This window comes from Xiphias gladius, chromosome 1 (genome assembly GCF_016859285.1).
Source record: "Xiphias gladius isolate SHS-SW01 ecotype Sanya breed wild chromosome 1, ASM1685928v1, whole genome shotgun sequence".
NCBI classification, from domain to species: domain Eukaryota; kingdom Metazoa; phylum Chordata; class Actinopteri; order Istiophoriformes; family Xiphiidae; genus Xiphias; species Xiphias gladius.
In genome coordinates this window covers 15,269,621-15,290,517 of record NC_053400.1, presented here as the reverse complement: position 1 = coordinate 15,290,517, position 20,897 = coordinate 15,269,621, and the positions used below count along the sequence as shown (strand labels likewise).

At 40.7% G+C, this 20,897-nt stretch overlaps 4 protein-coding genes across 5 annotated transcripts; 2 read left to right on the top strand and 2 right to left on the bottom strand.

The window, feature by feature from the left end:
• Nucleotides 1-645: 645 nt before the first annotated feature.
• Nucleotides 646-6,002, top strand: pdcd2 (programmed cell death 2). The gene is made up of 8 exons (XM_040126011.1): nucleotides 646-995; nucleotides 1,728-1,836; nucleotides 2,395-2,451; nucleotides 3,024-3,212; nucleotides 3,615-3,788; nucleotides 4,010-4,110; nucleotides 4,284-4,397; nucleotides 4,983-6,002. The coding sequence occupies exons 1-8, from the start codon at nucleotides 798-800 to the stop codon at nucleotides 5,193-5,195; spliced, it is 1,155 nt and encodes a 384-aa protein (XP_039981945.1). The 5' UTR covers nucleotides 646-797; the 3' UTR covers nucleotides 5,196-6,002.
• A 469-nt stretch (nucleotides 6,003-6,471) lies between these two features.
• Nucleotides 6,472-12,357, bottom strand: LOC120789350 (TATA box binding protein). Its single transcript, XM_040126020.1, has 9 exons — nucleotides 12,211-12,357; nucleotides 11,495-11,726; nucleotides 10,726-10,900; nucleotides 10,417-10,594; nucleotides 9,913-10,000; nucleotides 9,603-9,694; nucleotides 9,229-9,396; nucleotides 8,748-8,842; nucleotides 6,472-8,408 (listed from the first exon to the last, which is right to left on the bottom strand). Exons 2-9 carry the CDS (start codon nucleotides 11,543-11,545, stop codon nucleotides 8,329-8,331), a joined length of 927 nt encoding a protein of 308 aa, XP_039981954.1. The 5' UTR covers nucleotides 11,546-11,726; nucleotides 12,211-12,357; the 3' UTR covers nucleotides 6,472-8,328.
• A 6-nt stretch (nucleotides 12,358-12,363) lies between these two features.
• On the top strand, nucleotides 12,364-14,855 carry psmc3 (proteasome 26S subunit, ATPase 3). Its single transcript, XM_040126027.1, has 2 exons — nucleotides 12,364-13,334; nucleotides 14,402-14,855. Exons 1-2 carry the CDS (start codon nucleotides 12,390-12,392, stop codon nucleotides 14,738-14,740), a joined length of 1,284 nt encoding a protein of 427 aa, XP_039981961.1. The 5' UTR covers nucleotides 12,364-12,389; the 3' UTR covers nucleotides 14,741-14,855.
• Nucleotides 14,856-17,034: 2,179 nt separating this feature from the next.
• psmb1 (proteasome 20S subunit beta 1) lies at nucleotides 17,035-19,998 on the bottom strand. Of its 2 annotated transcripts, XM_040127942.1 has the most exons (7): nucleotides 19,743-19,998; nucleotides 19,257-19,364; nucleotides 18,869-18,950; nucleotides 18,244-18,373; nucleotides 17,853-17,959; nucleotides 17,476-17,664; nucleotides 17,035-17,191 (listed from the first exon to the last, which is right to left on the bottom strand). In XM_040127942.1, exons 1-6 carry the CDS (start codon nucleotides 19,841-19,843, stop codon nucleotides 17,479-17,481), a joined length of 714 nt encoding a protein of 237 aa, XP_039983876.1. In that variant the 5' UTR covers nucleotides 19,844-19,998; the 3' UTR covers nucleotides 17,035-17,191; nucleotides 17,476-17,478. The 2 variants fall into 2 exon arrangements, with proteins under 2 accessions (XP_039983876.1, XP_039983091.1); XM_040127157.1 differs by having other exon boundaries at nucleotides 17,035-17,664.
• Nucleotides 19,999-20,897: the final 899 nt, after the last annotated feature.

The window sequence follows — 20,897 nt, the reverse complement described above, 5'->3', positions numbered from 1 at the left end:
ATATTATATTATATTATATTATATTATATTATATTATATTATATTATATTATATTATATTATATCTTAATTGTAGATAGATGAGGTGGAACTAATTTAAATTTCATAAACTATTTAAATGCTTTGAATGAAAAGTCATAAACTGCAATGTTACAAGCAAATGTAGCTGGCAAATAAATGCATGGCCTTAACCTCCTAGGGGGCCCCAGGGAAAAAATTTGTTGTTGGGCCTTCAGGCTCAAAGAAACCAAGCAGTACTCTGGAGCTGAAATGATCAGCTGATTAATTGAATAGTCGAGTGACAGACTATTGATTGGCATCAATTTTGAGAACTGATTGATTTTTGAGTCATCTTTTTAAGCACTTAGTTACTTTCCAGCATACCACTAGATTTAATCTGATTTGTGAAACCTTTGAACGGACTACAGACATGACATTTGTGCCATCTAGTGAGTGAAGAAGAGGCATTACACTCACTAATAAAATATCATTATTGCCTTATTTAAAAAACTTTTTTTCAGGCAGATCAATAAATGTCATGTTTGATATTTTATCATATATCATATAAATCTAGATGAACATTTTAGTGTGTGCCATAATATTTCAGCAGTGAGAGCTGCGGAACGAAACAGCGGGTGGTCCGCGTTTGTTTCCTCACGGAGGCTTTTCAGAACTGTACCAGGGTTGCATGTGTAATGCTGTGATGTGTGAGGCAGGAGACTCTTCTCCTCTACCATACAGTCATTAATACATTAATACAGTCGGCTCACTGGGCAGACGGATAACCTGCGCTTTAATATGTCCGGCGACATGAACGGGTCCGCGGCAGAGGTGGTTCTGGGTTTCCTGGAGGAGGCGGAGCCGTGGCGGCTTCGGTCCCCACAGTTCCCCAGTAAAGTCGGGGGGAAGCCGGCGTGGCTCAGCCTGAAAGGCCTGCCCCCACTGCCCGGGCTGGAGTGTGAGAAATGCCGCCTGCCCATGGCTTTTCTGCTCCAGGTTAGTGAACAGCTGGCCTTTTTGGACGCGCTTAAATAATCCACCATAAATAATGCCGAACTTTGATAATGTGGGGCTCAGTTTTAACATATGCGGGTTAGAGCTAAAATATCCACCTTAATGTAAGCAATCATATAAATTACTACATCCACGTTGGTGTGGATACAGTTACCACAAACTTAAATTGTGTGAGCACTGGGTGACAGTTTCAGTGTCAGTGGAGCCCCTCCCCAAAAAGTCTCAGCTCATGGACATCAACTTAAAGCATGATCCAAGTTTCAAACATTACAATAAAGACAGGGAACCCATAATAAAATACTTTTAAGAGTTGAACGTTTTTAAAAAGCAGGCACTGGAATAGGTCATTAATCAGTTTTATGTTTCTTTTACTAACATATCTTTGGGGCTGAATACTTTTGGACAAACGTGAAAATGGTCTTGCTCTTTAGATATTGACTTTTAGGGTGGAATTGTCCCATGAAATAGTTAAACCTAAAATGACAACTGTACTCAATTACATCTGTGTTGCAGATATAACAGTGTGAGTTAGCTCCCGTGTACCCGTCTCCAGCCTTATCTGTTATCAAACTGCATAAAGAGCTTGGGGGAGCTGTTGCTGTGGTGTTGTGATGCCGCCTCCTCAGCCGATCAAACCCAGACTCTTCTAAACTGCTCCCCGGTTATGACCCTGAACCCTTCTGGGCGGTTTACGCTCTCCCGTCTCTGCTGCAGGTGTACGCACCAGTTTCTGGTCAGGGCAGGAGTTTCCACAGAACGCTCTTTCTGTTCTGCTGCAGGACTCCTGAGTGCTACGCACACAACGACAGCCGCTGTATGAAAGGTACCTGGAACCGTCATTATAGCCTTTATGCTTGTTATTTGTCTTCTCTGTTGTTACACCGTAGTAGAAGTGACAGGACGCCTAACAAATGAGCTGAATTAATGAACAATTAATCAGTTAATCTATTGGTCAGTCAACAGAAAATTAATCGCCAGTTATTTTCATAATCAAGTAATCGTCTCAGTCTTGCAAAAAAAAAGACATTTGAAGACATCACCTTGGGCTTTAAGAAATTGCGAAAGACATTTTTTTGTGTTTTTTGCCATTTTATAGATAACACATTAATCGATTTATTAAAGAAAATAATCAGCAAATTAATCGATAAGGAAAATAACTGTTATCTGCATCTCTGCTTAACATCTTTTCTTCCTTCTTTTGTCTTTGCTCTGCTTTCTTTTATTCTCCTCCCTTCCCCACATCCTCTCCTCTCCACATTTTTGAACACTTTTTGTCTGTTCTCCGGGGCATTTGTTTAATTATTTGATTCTTTTAACGAAACTCAATGCATTTTCGTCCAGTTTGCTGACAGATTCTGTTTCTTCTTCCGGTTCCATTCAGTTTTCAGAAGTCAGCTACCCAGGAGGAATGAGTTCTACCCTTACGACCCTCCGCCAGGTTTGTGCATTTGCCAGGGTGTGAGTAAAAAGTGTAACCCATCACCTCATAATGTCAAGTATTCCAGATGTGTTCAAAATGTAAATGTTTTCCATGTCTGAAGAGAAGTAATATAGCGCAGCCGACCGCCTGCCTGAATCTGCTGCATCTAATTCACACATGCTGCACTCCACTGTTGCTCAGAATCTCATTGGGCTATTATGAAGCTGTAGTATTTTACTACAGCTAATAAACTGTTAATAATCAACGTTTGTCATTTATCAATATTTCTATATGTTTGCAGACCTTCTATAAGTTCGGATGCAATACGATAGGAAAGATGATAGTTACTGAATCTCTCTTTTCGATTTGTGTTTGTCAGTTTTTATGTGTTCTAACAGTGGCTTGGCTTTCGTACGATGTATTCATCTATTCCTGGTTGCGTAGAGGTTCCATATATCAGTTATTGTGAGGACTGTGGTCGGTGCTGTGCCTACAAAACGCAGAAGAAACTTGTTTTCTGTTGACATGTTATAGATTAATATTTTGACATGTGTTTTTTTTTTTTCTTTCTTTCTCTTCGTTTTATTCAGAGGATGAACCCCTCAGCGATTCTGAACACGACCAGAGGGTGTTGCCCGTCTCTGGAGTTAAACTGTGCTGGGTGTGCGGCTGCCCCGGCAACAAAGCCTGCTCCCGTTGTCGCACTGTGAGCTACTGTGGAAAACACCACCAGACCCTCCACTGGAAACACACACACAAGAAGGAGTGTTGCAGCCAAGGTGTGTTTGCTTGTGTTATGCACTGGGTGACAAGTGGACACACGAGCGTTTGCTTCCCCCTCCATCCACTGAACATTCATATGCTACTGCCGTACAACTAGTGGTAATTTGAGAATTTGTGCTTGTTTCCCGACGTCATCTTGTGATGCTGTCGCTTGCTCAGTTGTTAATGAATGAATGGAGGATTTGCAGATGTCATTTTACAGTATCCAGTATCAAAATAAATTGGACTGTCCCAGTTTAGGGATCAAAAATCAACTTGAACAGCATTTTTGCCCTGAGCAGCCATGCATTTAAAATATTCCAGCTTGAGTTTAGAGTCGCAGAGTTTGTAATTACCTGGCTCAAGGGAGACTAAATAACTCCGCTATGTCTTCTGTCTGTCTATCTCTGTCTGAATAGAGGCGTCCATCGTCACAACCTCTCCCTTCCTCTTCCCTGAGTCTGAGCTGGTCATTGAGCCTGATGAGGAGGAGGAGAAGGAAGAGGGGAAAGAGGAAGACACAAAGGAGGCTGATGGAGAGGAGGAAGGGGGTGGTGCTCAAAGGGGTGTAGACTGTCCCTCCTTAGCAGACAGTAAGTTTTATATTATGCCTGACACACTGGTCCCACAAAGTCATTTATTGTAACATGCAGAAACATAACAAAATATGCAAGGTTTTAGTACCAGCTCCAACAGCTGTTCTGTTCACTCGTTCATCAGTATGAAAAATTCAGCCTCTCAGGCAGTTTATTATCATTCTTTAGTCTGCATGTCTTTCTAATGGATTTACCCAGACTTTCTACTCTCTCTTCAGCACTTGCAGAGACAGACCTGGAGGAGATGGCCATGTGTGAGACTGAAGACACCAAAGTGTTCCAAAGGTTTAAAAAGAAGATTGCGCCAGAACCACACCAGGTAAAGAAATAATAACAATAATTTTAATAACAAAATGTAGAAAAACTGAAATCGGACCCATTCACGGTCTCCTGACCAAGCAGACACACTCCTCACACTGATGACGTGGAGTTAGAAAGGTCTATGCATATGGTTTCCTCTGTGTCCGTCTCACAGTGTTGGGTTATGTTTAGGTGGTGCGTTACAGTCGAGGCGGCTCTCCCTTGTGGGTCTCTTCTCAGCACATCCCTTCAGATCAGGATATCCCACCATGCCCCTGTGGCGCCAAGAGGATGTTCGAGTTTCAGGTAGTCACTGCCTGTTAAACGCTCAGTAATCTGACCTATCAAATACAAGTTTTTTATTCTTTTGTTTCAGTGCTGTTGTTTCCTTTCCTCTCCTTCCATTTTCTATTTCCCTACTTTTCATTTTCTCACGCACCACGTTCTTCAATGCCAAATGGTCTACTGTTACCCAGTATATAAAGGTGTGTGTGTGCATGTTGGTGACAGGAATTGATTGTTGAAACAAGCCAAGCTGAAGAGTATTTTATTATTTGGAGGGATTAAGTGGACCAACACCTGGTTCTTAGCCATGGAAATGTTCTGAAATGTCCTAGATTTGTTGCGGGTAGTGCTCCATTAAATTCACCGATAGTAAAGGTTGATTTTGTCAAAATTCACAAGTCATTGCAGTTACTGTCCCTCCATAGTCCACTGTGGGCAAAAGAAAAACATCTAAGTGTGCAGCCTAAAGTAGAAGAAAAAGTTTCTGATTATATGTGAGTGTTTGTGTCTGTGTCCCTCGACACAGGCCACCGTCCAGGTGTTGAACAGTTTTCACATTTGCTGAAGCCTAATACATGTAATAATGGCATGTATGTGTGTCTGCAGGTGATGCCCCAGCTGTTAAACAGTCTGTGTGTGGACTCGACAGGAGCCAGTATTGACTGGGGGACACTGGCTGTCTACACGTGTTCTGCCAGCTGTAACCATGATGACCAGTACTGCCGTGAATTCATCTGGAAGCAGGACTTCAGCTCAGATCAGCACACACAGATCAAACACTCACGATGTCGGCCTGCTGCTGGACAGAGCTCAGACTGAGCAGTGGGGAAACTGGTTTAACTGATTATACACAGATCCGATGTTAAAATCTGTGTGAAATTCAGCGGACTGAGGGATCAAACTCCTCCCTCTGAGACTGTATCAAGGAGAATGAAGATGTTGCTGGGTGGCAGATATTCACTGTCAGGATTTGAACCAGATTTCTTTTTATGATGAACAGTTGTACATGTATTACTCCGTTTCCTGACATTGCGTTATCTATCACTATAGTTCAGATAGTTGAACAGGATTTCTGGATCCCGCCCAGTGGTTCTAGTTTCCTGCAACTTCTTAACATTTTCTATTGTACTTCAAAATTCTGGCTTCTAAAAGCATCTTTGGCATTTCTGACCTACGTGGTTAGTAGATTATGTTCATTTTCAGTGCTACTTACTGTTTATACAGGTCGGTCTACTGGAGCTGATATTGAGCAGAACAAAATATGAGCTTGTGCCTTATCAGATATTAAAGATTTCAACAAAGTTGTCTAAATGTGCGTTCATCTGATTTTCTGCATTTTTCAATGCTTCAAAGAAATAATGAACATAAAGCACAGTTCAAGTCTGATTTTTAGAGATTTTCATTTTTTTGACTGTCAATTATATCTCTCACTGTGATTAATGTAATGTCAACTAACTGGTATAAATTCAATTCATTGTTACATAAATCACAAATCAGCCATGTGGGCCATCTGGTGGCCGACTGGTTAAGATGCATATAATAACAGCATGCACGGTTTCATTCCCAGCTAGGGGGCCTTGTCATACACCCCTCTCTGCTCTTGTTTCATGTCTCTCTCTAGACTCAACTGTCAATGAGGGCACAAATGTCTTTTTTTTTTTTTAAATAAAATCAAATGTGTGCCAAAATGAAAAAAAAAGTATGCCCATGTAAACCTTCATTAGGTTTCTAACTAATTTAGCAAAACAAAGTTTAAAGAGAAACTATGTACGTTTCGAAGGCAAAAGTGACAATTACAGGATAATGATAAATGCTAAAACTCAATTTAAGAGTAGCACAAGTATAGAAGAGTTATTTGGTCAGTAAACTGACCAAATAATGTCAGTTACATAGCACTCTTTTCAGTGTAGCTGTGCACTAATGTCTGCACAGGTTCAAAAAAAAAAAAAAACTCAACCACCATTTGTCCAGTTTCCAGAGTGATGTGAAAAATACTGAGAGCACATTTAACATTGTTTAGGACAGCAAATCTCAGATAGTGTGTGCACTGGACCACAAAGATGCTGTTTCCAATAAAATAGCACCAAAATGCAGCTTTAACAAGAGAGTCAGTATGTACACATTTATTAATGCACAGTGCAGCACATTAACAATTTCAGAAGAAGCAGAATTACATTTAAATGTGATAGGGCTTCCTGGTTCTCTGCATGGCCACTGCTCAGAATCACAGAAATGAATTTCTAGATATTAGGGGTAGAATAGTATTTAACCAGATCTCTTCTCCAGTTGTGTTGTCCAGACAGACATAGGGTGGCAGACACACGGGTGGTGAAAACAGATGCATTGTAAAGCCAACATTCTGAATTGGTTATTTGCTTAACTTTTACGTTTTTATCAAGGATGTGTCCAGTTGAAACTGCCTGTGTGACACACACACACCAACAAGTGCCCAAAATTTAAACTCAATTAAATGTAGATTTTTGGCCAAGTGTGCAGCTGAGCAAACAGCATGGGCAAGCAAGACGGATTCACATTTGTCTACGCTCAGAAATAATTCCTCAAAAGAAAACTTTTACATATAGTTTTAAATGGCCAAAAAATACATAGAAAAACTTTAAAATAATACATAAACATGGCAACATGATACATTGTATCTTTTAGTGCTAATGAATTTCAGATGCAGAATGTGAATTAAAGATAAAGTAGTCAGCCTCTTCCTTCACCTAAGAGTAAGTGTGTCTTCTTCCCATTTTAGTTGCGGCTGAATTTGTTTAAATTTCTGATCCTGACTGCTCTTACAGACAAGATGTCCTGTTAGCTCCAAAAGTTTCAGATCATCGTTCCCTTTAAGGCTGGACTCACTTCATTAGAATTGAAATTTAAAAATAATAATAATAATAATAATAAAAAAAATTAAAAAAATTAATATATACATATATAAAAATGTAACCATTGAAATATTTCTCTCAGAAATTGCAACATGTGAACTGTTTCTATAGAATATTCTTTTTACAGACTCCACCCCTGCCAGAGATTTAAGTACAAATGTATTAGAAACCAAAACTGAGTGACACAAACCTTGTGGAACCAACCAACAACTTGATGACAACTTCAGCAGCAGGACTTGGATCAGTTTAGTTTAACTTCTGTCAATTCAAAATTTAAGAGCATCCAACTTGTGACTGCAGACTGTTTAACAGACTGGACTATACTATGTGTCAGGTTGACATTTTTTTTTTTTTTAATTTAAAGAGAAATCCATCTCCAACATTTATGAAATTAGGACTACGCTGAACCCAGATCCAGTTGATTTAAATGTACATCGTATAAGGATAAAACTCTCAAAAAGCAGACTGATTTGGTTTGAGATGAGCAGTCTTGAGAAACTAAAATCTTTGCAAATACTGTAATAGGAATGTGGGCCTGATAGACCCGAACACATCTTTATATAACTGGGAGAGTGAGCAGACATTTACTAAAAATGCAATGTACAAAACTATTTAAAACTGTGTGAAATAAAAACAGCAACAGTCCCAGTCAGACCGCCTCCTTACCAGTCAGCAATTTTTACATTTTCTTACAATCTTATGTACAATCAGGGATGTGAGTGGGACAAAAAAAAACAAAAAACAAAAAAACTGAAAGACTGGGCATCAACTGAAACAGCTGGAAATAAATGGAAAGGATTGAGTTTTAAATATACAATCACGTGTGATCAGAACACACAAAACAGACTTTTAAAAAGCTTGTTTTTCCAAAAAATCTGAAACACCAGAGGGACAAAAAGTTAAAAAAAAAAAAAAAGTGACTAAATCACATCCCTGTACAACAGCCCTTACAGGAGTCCCACTTGTAGAGGTCAACATATAGATGACACTTCCATGTGAATTTAAAAAAAAAAAAGTAAAAAGAGACGGGGTAGGGGAGATGGTAAAAGAAGGAACTACAGGTCCTACGTTGTCTTGCGGAAGCCTTTCAGGATGGGGTAGATATTTTCAAACGCTTCGTAGATCTCTGCTCTCACCTTGGCACCTTAACAAAAGGCACAGATATCATTAACTACAATGAATATTATACCCAGTAACCTCTGGATTATCTCTACCATTTCTGTTTAAAGTTTTATTGTACATGTGCAACAATTTTGATACAGATCTCTTAGATTTGTTTGTTTTGTTTTTCAGCACTCTGGTGGACAAATTATGTAATGGTTTATAAATTACCTTAAACCTAGTTTGGCATTTTTTCCCCTGTAATTTCTTGTCACTTATGTGCTGACATATAAACCAATACCAATATATCTGCAATAAGCTAATATCAGTTGTTCTAGTTCTGATCTATAAGTAATAATGAGCAGGATGGAGTGGGTCTTACCTGTGAGTACAACTTTCCCAGAAACAAAGATGAGCAGGACAATTCTGGGTTTGATCATTCTGTAAATTAGCCCTGGAAAGAGCTCCGGTTCATAACTGCAACAGACAAGACACTTTATTTCAGTCACTACAAGAACTAGCTTAATCATTAAGAAATTATTTCAAATTGAGATTACAAAGCAGGCCTGCCTCAGAGGTATCTGCATATTGACTGCAGACTTTATGCTAAATGTCATTTAAATTTTAACCAATCCCAAATCCAGGTTTTCAGAGTATACCCTGGATGTAAATTCTTCACGAGCTTCACTCTGAGCAAAACTCAAGCAGAAGTGGAAACTAACTGCTCATGTATGAGGACAAGAAAAAAATTGACTATCCTTTCCTTCAGTGGCATCTCTAAGCCAGTATGCCGGTAGTTTGACAAAGCAAAAATGAGTGACCATGGCCTTTACAGGACATAAAAAACAAACAATAGAAATTACCTGCTGAACTGTTGATGTGTGAGAACTAATCCCTCCAGCCGGATGGGGAACTTCACGTCGCAGCTGCCCACCATGTTCTGAATCTTGAAGTCCAGGAACTTGGCAGGAAAACCGAGCTTCTGAACCACACGAGCATACTTTCTGGCTGCTAATCTGGACTGCTCCTCACTGGAGAGAAGGTGAGTCAATGAGAGGCAGACTACATGGAAAGATGAAGAAGAAAACTGGACAAGTATTAAGGAGGGGAAAGGCAAGGGTAGCATGTATCTTGTGCCTCATACTTTTTGTCAAGGTTTATTGTCCCCACTACTGTGAAAATAAGGCTTTTCATTATGAACTTTTACACATGAAACGTCAACAAGCTATATTCTGACCTCTTGGCTCCAGTGCAGACCATCTTTCCAGAGCTGAAGATGAGGGCAGTGGTCCTGGGTTCTCGTATTCTCATGATGACGGCAGCAAAACGCTAAAAAGAAAGTAAGAGAATGGGGATTTCCATTACTAAAGCAGTGCTTCCCTGTAACTGCAGCGGTGTGGGCTGTTTAGCATAAATATATTCAGTATATTTTATGGCAGTAATGTCCGTTCCGTTTTGTTATGTCTGTGTATAGGAGGAAATTTTGACATGATGATATTACCAAAGAAAAGATCAGGGACATAGAGCTGATCACATTAAGGTCTCACCTTTGGGTTGTACTCGGCATTCCTGGCTCTCAGGGCGATGGTCTTCAAGTCCAGTTTACAGCCCAGATTTACGGTAGATACAATATTTCTGATAGAAAGGAGAGTAAGAAAAGCACAAAGAACTGACTAAGTGAAATAAAGGACAACTGTTCAGTCAGTAGCTCAGACTCATGTTCAACTGTGTGGAAATAATGGCAATGTAGTTAATTTTGGTAATTAAAAAACATATCCATGCAGAAATGACACCAGGACACCCTCAGGTAGTCTCTGAAATGTCAGCTACATTTACATTTGGGGCCTAAATAAATTTTAATTCACCTTGAGCATAATTTTGTTCATTCAATGCTTTTCCCTATGTAGACGTAGGCTAAACAGTTATCACTGACTAATGTAACATATCATAAAGGGAAAAGTGTGTGCATTAAGTAGACAATTTTCAACAAGGATGGTCACAATTGGCATAAGACGATATTGACAATTCCTTCCATTGGATATGAAACATACTGTAGCTGCGGTACTATTCCAGAGCTCTCGGAGGCTGGTGTGGCCGGTGTGATAGGGGTCATGGGAGTCAGCGGGGTGCTGTAGAGTGGGGTGTTCCCTGGTAGCGCTGTGGTGGTCGAGCCTGCTACTGCCTGGGAATGGAAAAGCTGAGGGGTCTGCCCCGACGTACCTGGAAGGCCTTGAGAGCAAAGACAGTTGTTTTTTCAGAATAAATGGGGAAGACATTAGTTCCAGGGATATGAGGCTATGATCTAAGGTCATAAGGCTGGGAGAGGATGTACAGGAATATCAAAGCAGTGTGTTTTGTACCTGTATTAGCCTGCTGCGCCTGTTGTTGCTGTTGCTGCTGCTGCTGCTGTTGTTGTTGCCTCTGCTGTTCCTCCAGTATAGACAGACTGTTGGTGTTTTGGACTGGCTGGGGTGTCAGGCCTGAGCCATATGGCATCATGGGACTGAAGATTGGCATGCCTGGGGTCATGGCACCCTGCACAAGACGACACCACCAAAACGACATGAAATGGGGATTGAGCAAAATAACAACATTATGAATAAATAAGGCTGACATCCAGAAATGGTTTTGGTCAGGGTGCAATCATCTGCTGCAAGCTGTGAATTCACTGCCACGTCATAGCAGCTTGCTGCCAAGGTGTGGAGCTATGCGTTTGTTATACCTGCAGCTTCATATTGTGACCCATCCCAGAGATTTAATCTCATTCCTGTATTTGACATTACATGACACCTCACCGGTGACAAAGTTACCCCACCCAAGCCCATTTCAGTGGGATATATGAGTGTCATACTTGTTCCAGTAATGGCAGTAAATGTTGTCAATACTGCAAGCAGTTGCATGTTAACGTAATTCGCAGGAGACAAGGTTGCACAATGCTGAAGCTGCAGGTTGGGAGCTCACATTGAAGCAGGCCCAGGTTGGTTATCTTAAAGCCTGAGCGGGATGTGAGTGTGCTGGTCAGCTAGCCAGCTGAGGTGGAAAATCTGACCCGGTGTTGAGGGCAAGCTGGGAGTTCATGCTGGTGAAAGGATGAATTTATCATGAATGTCTTAACCAAAGCGGTGTTACCTGAGGGGAGGCCAGCCCCTGGAAGGCTGATATACTGTTGTTCTGGTCCATCTCTCCGCTCCTCACGTTAGTTCACTGCCACCCCAAGAGCAGGCAGTAATACAGGCTGGGATAACTTTACACAGCAGGTGCCTCAACGCTGCGCAGTAGAAAAACGGAGACGACCAGAGTGGACTAGAACCTGCAGGAACACCCTCTTCTTCTTTCTTCTTCTCAGACAGATATGTCGTGCCTGAAGAGAAGGATAGAACCAGGATTTACTCAGACAAACTCGTTAATTATTTATCGCCGTGCATCACCAAAGCTTGCAAAGACCTTGCAAATGTCATGAAGCCACAGCTGTGGCGCCAACACATTCACAGCTTGCTAACTAAGTTACTACATTTAGCTTCAATGTTTGTTCACGTTACGTTATCCCGTTCGTTCATTTTGACCCACTGTACATGGTGTGTTCTCTAAAAGGCTTACTATGCAAACTACGGGTGACAAATGTAACCATACCCAAGCAGTCTTCCAGCAAAGAAAAGGTGTAACACACCTACACTGTTGCTAGCAGAAGTTAGCCTCACAGTTAATGTTAGCTACACCAGCTAACATGAACCCGCGAGCCAAACGTACTGCGGCCACAGTGAAAGCAGCGACATTATGCGCTAAAAACATTTCAAAATAACTATGCAATTTGCCAGTGCAACACGGCACTTTGCCCGTCAACTTACAGTTGTCCTCTCGAAGTGGAAACCAGCATAGAAACAGATTTTAATTCAGCCTCGGGTTCGTGCATGGGTTCGTGACATCCTCGGTCGTCTTCTTCGGTGCTCGCGAGCGTCTTCGACCGCTTCCGGAAGCGGAACCTTTATTTTCCGCTGTGTCACAGTTCGCCGCAGAAAGAGCAAAAATGGCGTCGCTGAGTGACAAGTCAGTTTGGGACGAGGTGGAGGATGGCATCGGTGAAGAGGTGTTAAAAATGTCCACAGAGGAGATAGTTCAGCGAACTCGTCTCCTGGACAGCGAGATAAAGATCATGAAGAGCGAGGTGCTGAGGGTGACCCACGAGCTGCAGGCCATGAAGGATAAAATCAAGGAAAACACGGAGAAGATTAAGGTGAACAAAACCCTGCCGTACCTGGTGTCTAATGTGATCGAGCTGCTGGATGTGGACCCCAACGACCAGGAGGAGGACGGAGCTAATGTGGACCTGGACTCCCAGAGGAAAGGAAAGTGCGCCGTCATTAAGACCTCCACTCGACAGACCTACTTCCTGCCGGTGATCGGGCTGGTGGACGCCGAGAAGCTGAAGCCCGGAGACTTGGTGGGTGTCAACAAAGACTCCTACCTGATCCTAGAGACCTTACCCACCGAGTACGACTCCAGGGTCAAAGCCATGGAGGTGGACGAGCGCCCCACAGAGCAGTACAGCGACATAGGAGGGCTGGATAAGCAGATCCAGGAGCTGGTGGAAGCCATAGTCCTTCCCATGAACCACAAGGAGAAGTTTGAAAACCTGGGCATCCAGCCACCCAAAGGGGTCCTGATGTATGGACCACCTGGCACAGGGAAGACCCTCCTGGCCAGGGCCTGCGCAGCTCAAACCAAGGCCACCTTCCTGAAGCTGGCTGGTCCACAGCTGGTCCAGATGTTCATTGGAGACGGAGCCAAGCTGGTGAGAGACGCCTTCGCCTTGGCCAAAGAGAAAGCCCCATCCATCATCTTCATCGATGAGCTGGACGCCATCGGAACCAAGAGGTTTGACAGTGAGAAGGCGGGAGACAGGGAGGTGCAGAGGACCATGCTGGAGCTGCTCAACCAGCTGGACGGATTTCAGCCCAACATGCAGGTCAAGGTAAAAATACTAATACCAAAACACCTGTGTAAAATACATTGACATACATTCTGTATACTGAGTGTCTGGTTGATTTTCATCACATTAGACTCCAGGAAAAGTCGAACTGGAGCTGTATATCAGATGGCATTCTCACCTACAAAATCATACTTTAGAGAACATTCTGACAGAAATCTGACTCTGTAATTGCTCTGTTGTGCTAAATCAGACACCAAAGTTCTGTACCACAAGCCAAGAAAGCAAAAAAAGAAAACAGATGAGGCCAGACTTGTATATCTTTACTGTAATACACTATTTAAAACCAGCAAAAAGCAACATATAAGCAGTACAAGGGGTACGTTTTTAATAAAAAGATTAGAAAATATCTAATCTCATATTGAAAACATACATCGTTAATATACCGTATTAATATAGCTTCCTCTTGTATGATAAACATTAAACAATCTTTCCTAATTTTAACATCACATTAATATCAGACAAAACCACTAAAATAGAAAAACTGTAACAGAATAAAAACGCTTATCAAACAGGGTTTTTGCACAGGTGACTTTTGAATCCCTTACTCAAATCTAGTCTATATTCAGTGTCCATACACCTTTGGAAACTACCAAACAAAGAGGACATGTACCACTCAAAATTATGGAAAGAAGAGAACTCTCTAATCCAAAATGTTCAGATGCTGTACAGCAAAATTGAGCAAGCTCTCTTTTTCAGATTTGTCTCATTCTAAGTGGACACAAAATGAATACGAAATTAAGTATTTAAATAAAGAATACAAAAGTAAATACAAAGAATTCAAACATGAAGTATGGACACAGGACAGTTAAAGTTAAAAGAATACAAAGATTTGCATGTTTTCCCAAACTATACATCAAAATTGGCAAAGTAGGATTGGTAAATATACAAACCTAACATCATAATTTTCTTAAAGTTTATAGTAATTTAAAAAACAAACAAACAGAAAAAACTGACCTCCCTGTCTGCTTTCCTGTCTTCTTCTTCACCACAGTAGCTTCTAGCCCTAGATCTACAGTATGACCACAGTAATATTGTGCATATTTTTTTAGGTGATTGCTGCCACCAACAGAGTGGACATCTTGGACCCTGCACTGCTCCGTTCAGGTCGTCTGGACAGGAAGATTGAGTTCCCCATGCCAAACGAAGAGGCCAGAGCTCGCATCATGCAGATTCACTCCCGCAAGATGAATGTGAGTCCTGACGTCAACTACGAGGAGCTGGCCCGCTGTACCGACGACTTCAACGGAGCTCAGTGCAAAGCTGTGTGTGTGGAGGCTGGTATGATTGCGCTGCGTCGCGGAGCCACAGAGCTGAACCACGAGGATTACATGGAGGGAATCCTGGAGGTCCAGGCCAAGAAGAAGGCTAACCTTCAGTACTACGCCTGAGGACACTGCCTGTGTCTGTTTTGTGTGTGAGAGAGTCTTTAATTATTAAAAAAAGTTGTTGAATTAACACTTGTTACAATTGCTGATTAACTTGAGTTAATAAAAAGAAACAAAATGTCATAACTAAGTCTTGCTGTGTTTCCTCCAGCTAAACAGGGATATATATTATAATGCCACTGTAAAATAAAAGAAACAGACCAGAATCCTCTCTACTAGCATGTTTAGAGAGGGCATAGCGTAAATAAGTTACCGGGAAAATTTATACAGGTATGACTAAAGAAGAAAGGTAAAAGGTTGGAAAAATAAGAAACGAGCCGGAACAACTGCAACAGCCTGCATGCACGGTCATCGCATGAACTTTTGGGACATTTTGGCTTCAGGGTGGGCTACAGCGAATTAACAGGTAAAATTCAACTGACAGCTAGTCAAATAAACAAACAAATCCTCATCTAAACTCCTACCTTAAAAACAGAAGAAAAGGTAACAAAAAACAAAAATGTTACCCACCCCCGTGTCTGTCTGTCTCTCATGCTCGTATTCAGAGTGACTTAGCCTCAAATCTGTGACAGTCCCACTGCACTGAGAATAGAATTAACAAAATATTGTAGATCCTTATATGATCCTGAAGACAATGGAAGAAAAACAGATGGAAATTATATGCAAGAATAAATGCCTAAAAGTTAGCTCGAATGTTTCAGCATCGCTCTTGTGGTTTCGGACTTAAATTGCTCATCGGAAAAAAAAAAAACTTTCTACGCATTAAATGAAAAAAATAAAAAACAATACATACTCCCTCTGAATACTGGGTAACCTTTTGGACAGCTCGTCAGTACCAAAACAGGCTACACAATACACATTTAATCTCCTCCTTCTCAATATGGCACTTCAATAATCTGTCTTTTTTTTCCAAGGAGTATGGAGCCACCCGCGTCAAAGGATGGGATTAGAGAAAGACAAAAAGGTGCTCACCATCAAGAAACAAGCTCTGCATGTAGTGAATGTGGACATAGACCACATGAGAATAACTAGGAAGAAAATGAGTAGTAATTGTAGCCTGATAATCAAACTGAATTTCCAGTTTGCTTCACTTCACTGAACAAAGCACAATATGTGGGTGGTGTTTCAGGGTATGGTCATCATTGACAGTTTACACTCATGAAGATTGTGATTCGCAAGAAACAAATCTGTCCTTTAATTGTACATAAATAGTTTACATATAAGACAAATACACATTAAATTGATCATACGGAGCAAATGCAGATGACACACCATGCTGTCTGAAACTTGTGTATCTTAGGTATCAAAACCGTGTCCTACTTTTCATTCTTTAGCCATTTTATATGTTGAAAATGTATATGCAGGTTGCAATGGGAGGAATAAATTATGTGTGCAGGTCAAGAATGGCTAACTTTGAACCCTGAAACAGAAATGGTCTGAACCATTCAAGTTGGAGAAGTTGTTCTTTATATCAGTAAATTGATGTGCACTTTTGTATTTTTATAACAAAATCCCTTAACTTTTACTGCCTCATCTGTGCCAGTTGCAGTCATACCTGATATTTCACTATGTTAATATAACAATTATTGTCACATAATGTGACTTTTGATCCGGTTTGTCTGTCACTTATTAAGGAAACCAATTCTGTGTTACACGTACTTTCTAAATAAAAGTGCATCACATTAGGAGCCGTCATCAGGCCAGCGCACAAAGACCTGCACTTTTTTTGTTTTAGATTGCTGAGATGACCAGTTTGACTGTCAGAGTCACACTGGAATGACCGGAATGACCCTGATTGTCTGTCACATGACCAGGGATGCCAAAGTTTAGCTTGATTACAGGACAAGTAATCTGAAAAAAAGATTGCCATATTAATCGGAAAAACAAATGTCTAAATGTCTTAAGTTAAAACATTCTCGGTTCTTTGACTAACAATTAAAATTATAACTGCCGTCTAAAAACTACGTAAAATATGTAAATCTAAACTTCATAGTACAAGACGATAAAATGTAGAGCACTTTACTGCAAAAGCAAGCAGCAATACTGCAGTTGACTAAAACTATTCAAGTCAAATTTAACGTGCATTTTAATTTACAGTATTAGTACTGGTGGCTGCCACCCTGTCTTTAATTTTAAAAGAATCCATAAACACACTCATTTGACCTTTTACCACTGTGGGCCGCAATTTTCATCTCCTATGATTTTTAGTAATTAGGGCAAAACTAAGTGCAACAGCCGAGTCAATCTGAAGTGGAGTTTGTGTGTTTGAACACATATAGTGAAGAAAACAGGCAGCCTTTTCAGTTCTTTACATTTATTAAGAATGTAAAAAGCATAGCAGAGTATGTATCCTTCCAAAACATAATGAAAAATCCATTCAGAGGCAGAGTCTAGGCAAGGGTGACCGAAGAAATTGCTTCTCAGAAAAGGAGTGCTGATCTACAATCAGGTTGCCTATCCACAAGAACAAGGATGTGGTAATACCGAAAATATGAAGAGAAGAATTTTTGAAAGCAGGAGAACAGCATACATTTGAAATTAATGTATACAGTGAACTGATGTTAAAAAAAAAGGAAAATCAGCCCCCCAGTAACAGCCTCAAGAGACCCCTTGAAGCAACCTCTGGATCAAATTCCTGTTTTAAGAAACTTGATGTAAAAGGGCCCAACGAACAGGGTGAATATGGAAAGAACAGACCAAAAAAAAAAAAAAGCAGAGGGAGATGGAAAGATATTTACTCCTCAGTCTTTCCTCAAAGCTATAGTCTCCTCATTAATGCCCTCCTTCGTGATGATGCAGATCCGAACGGCATCTCCAGTGTAGACATCTCTCTCTGCGGCCGAGATGAAGACATCTTTGACCAGCTGAACCACCTTTTCCTGAGTCAGAGGGACATGCTGCACACCCTCCATGTTCTTAAAACCAATCTGGGGGCAGAACGTGTTGGAAAGAGAGTCAGACCTTAATGTGCCTTGTCCACTGTAAGGAAACTTTGCAGGAGTACTGCACATTTGCTTGTCTGCATACTTGATGGCAAAAATAAATAAATAAATAAAAAATAAAAATTTGTGAGGTTAATATCAATAAAAGGATGGTATACATGTGTGTTATCTACCTGGTTGTCAAGTAGTGGCTGTAGCATGGCACTTGCTGATCCTGCGGACTTGTAGGTGTCTCTCTGGTAAGAGCCCACTGGGTCAAAACTGTACACTGCTCCCCTGCCTACATTACAGATATTAAATATTACAAATAAGAACAGTTATTACAAGAACATAGTAAAAGCTTTACAGTTTCCAACTTAGACACAACAAAGATAATACAACCTAAGTGTGTAATACATTGAAGCATAATATAGGCAAACCACAGACTTGACCAGCGTAACATTTCCTGTCCCCTGAAGTCACAGCAGATTAGACTGTCATAATGTAAATACACCCTAAACATACATACAGAGGATCACATCATTACTTTTCTTATCTCACTAGCTGATGCATCTAAGTACCTACCCTCCTCATCCAGTCCTCCAATGATGTTGTAGACATAGTAGGGGAAGAACCTCCTGCTGTACAGGATGGTAGACAACATGGCTGCGATGGCGCCACTGGTCATTGTCTTATTGTTTGAGTGTTTGTACATCTAAGAGAGGAGAGGGAACATTAGTTCAGACTTTTGTAACAATTAAGTAACCTGTGACACCAGCTGTAAGTCTTGTAGGGGTGTAGAACATAATTCAGTAACAATGAAAGAGAAGTAAATAACTGAGATAATGCCATTATTGTTAATTAACTGTGGTGACACTAAAGACAATTAGAGGTGTTTGTGCCAATAAGAGGAGACTTCGCAGGACAAACATCCATAATGTGTACACGGTCCCTCTAGATGTTTCTTGTAAGAGATTTTTAGAATAATTCAAACTCAAGAACAATACATCTGTCATCATTAAAAGACAACATGACACATTACAATATCAGCCTCGTGTGAACTGTCTTAAACAGCACTGAGATCAACAGCCTGGCTGGTGTTACAAGCAGGGTCAGAGTCAGCTGAATTAGATCTTTTTTCTTTTTTTTTTTAAATGAGCCTAAAGAGAGACTGAAACAAAAAAACAAAAAACGGCCTGAATCAGCTCACCTTTAGTCTGGCATCAATGATTTTAGTCAGAGTCAGGCAGTCGCCATGGAAACCGCTACATCCTATAACAGTTGTGTTTGTCCTGTAAGGTGAAAAACACACACAATTGGATACAGTCAGAGCTGCATTGTCCTCAGTTATTCGTGTGGCAATGTCGAGTGATTTTATCCCCGATACCATCGAGACGAGTAACTGAGAAGCTAGTGAAGCATCACTACTCACAGGAAAACTACACTTCCCATCGTACAAGAGTGCCGGGAGTGCATTAACTTCAAAAATATTGACAGGAGGATCCATTACAAATTAATTGGAAATGTAATGGCGTCTTAATACTGTTACTTTTCCTGCACTTCAGTGGAAGTACAGGGAGGCAACTATGCACACTTACAGCTTGTAGCATTTTGGTGAGTCCCGGCTGTGGATTGAGTAGCCTTCACTCAGCCTGGTGTCTGAGGCTACGACGACGAAGTCTTCCCCGGCTACACCTAGTACAGTTCTGATAAATAAATAAATAAATAAATTGACACAACACAGATTAGTTTATTCATCTTATAAACCACCTCACCAAAGAGAAAAATGCACCGCTGTCCCTGACACTTGCTAATGGAAGCTAAGCTACTGATTCGAAACTGAAACCGTGGTTATTGGTTAACTAAACTTTCCTTTTACACATCTGTGGCCTTTGCACATCAAGGTAAAGATAATGATGTGTTACCTTACGGAAGAAGAAACCCTGTTCTGGTCGCAAATTTTTCAGTAACTTCGATTTGTTTTGTTTCCATTTGCTTAACTGGTTAACTCGTTAGCACAGTCCAACTGGATGTACATGTTAGCTAGCAGGCTAACTAGCCAACAGTTGGCAAATCAAACTCACCCTCCGTTGAAAGCGTACGGTGAGAACCGTTGTTCTACTGGACCAGTATAATGATATTCTTTCATCTTCCCAGAGTCTCCAAAAGTCTGAGCTGAGAGCATCCTTGTGACAGAAAGAAGACGGCGTTCGGGTTTCTATCAGGTAAAGTCGCTGTATCACTGCAATATGGCAGCCTCTTCCTTTACTGTCTGCTCAGCCGCGTGCTCAGACGGACTCTTTGCCAGAGCGCCCCCACAGGCTGTATCACGTAGCGCAGGTGCTGTCGCAGTGAGTCCAGCGTTACGAAGATTTTCATCAGGACCGGAAATTACAGTTCACCATGCAGCACCGGGTCATTCTCTCTGCTTTGTCCCTGTTAAAAAAACGGGGAAATATAGAATATATCAAGAGCAGAAGCCAAACAACTGCATAATCCAGACTTTGCAGGTTGCTGGACTGCATGTAGATTCCAAAAAGATTTATTAGAAAAGGGCAGGTTGTATTATGAACTGTTATCAGCACAACTGAATGCAGTAAAACTTAATGACTTCAGAACCATCATTTAGGTGGCAAAAATGATTCAGATAATTGTCAATTTCCTGTTAATTGTTCACCTATATATTCAAGGACCATTAAAGGCTCAAACACAGAAGCCAGTCCATCTTGTTGTAATGGTGACTGAAAGCTTTATTAAAGTTATATTCATGGTATATAGCTATCATGCATCTTCATTTTCAGGGCACTAAAGATTATTTTGCACTTTGGTATCCAAACTGTGCCATTCCTGCCTTTGAGTTTTCACACTGAATTATCATTTGAAGGTTCATTAATTAAACCACATTGCTATAAGAACCATTTTTACACAATTAAACATCAACACTCTATGTATGGTAGGCTGGCTCTGTTCATCACTACATTTCCTACATTCTTAGCCCAAGCAGTGGCAAAGAGGCCCAGTGAGGCCCGTATGCCTCTTATTATTTTTAAAAGTTAAAAAAAAAGTCCATAGATATTATTAAAGTGTATACTGTGATATTTATATGTGTTTGCCTTAAAAAATGAAACATGTTTATTTGAATGCCATGTATGATGAAGACCCATCTCTTTACAATAAAAGGTCACAGACTAATGAGTCTTTTTTAATTAGCTTTCATTGAAAAAAAAAAAAAAAAACCA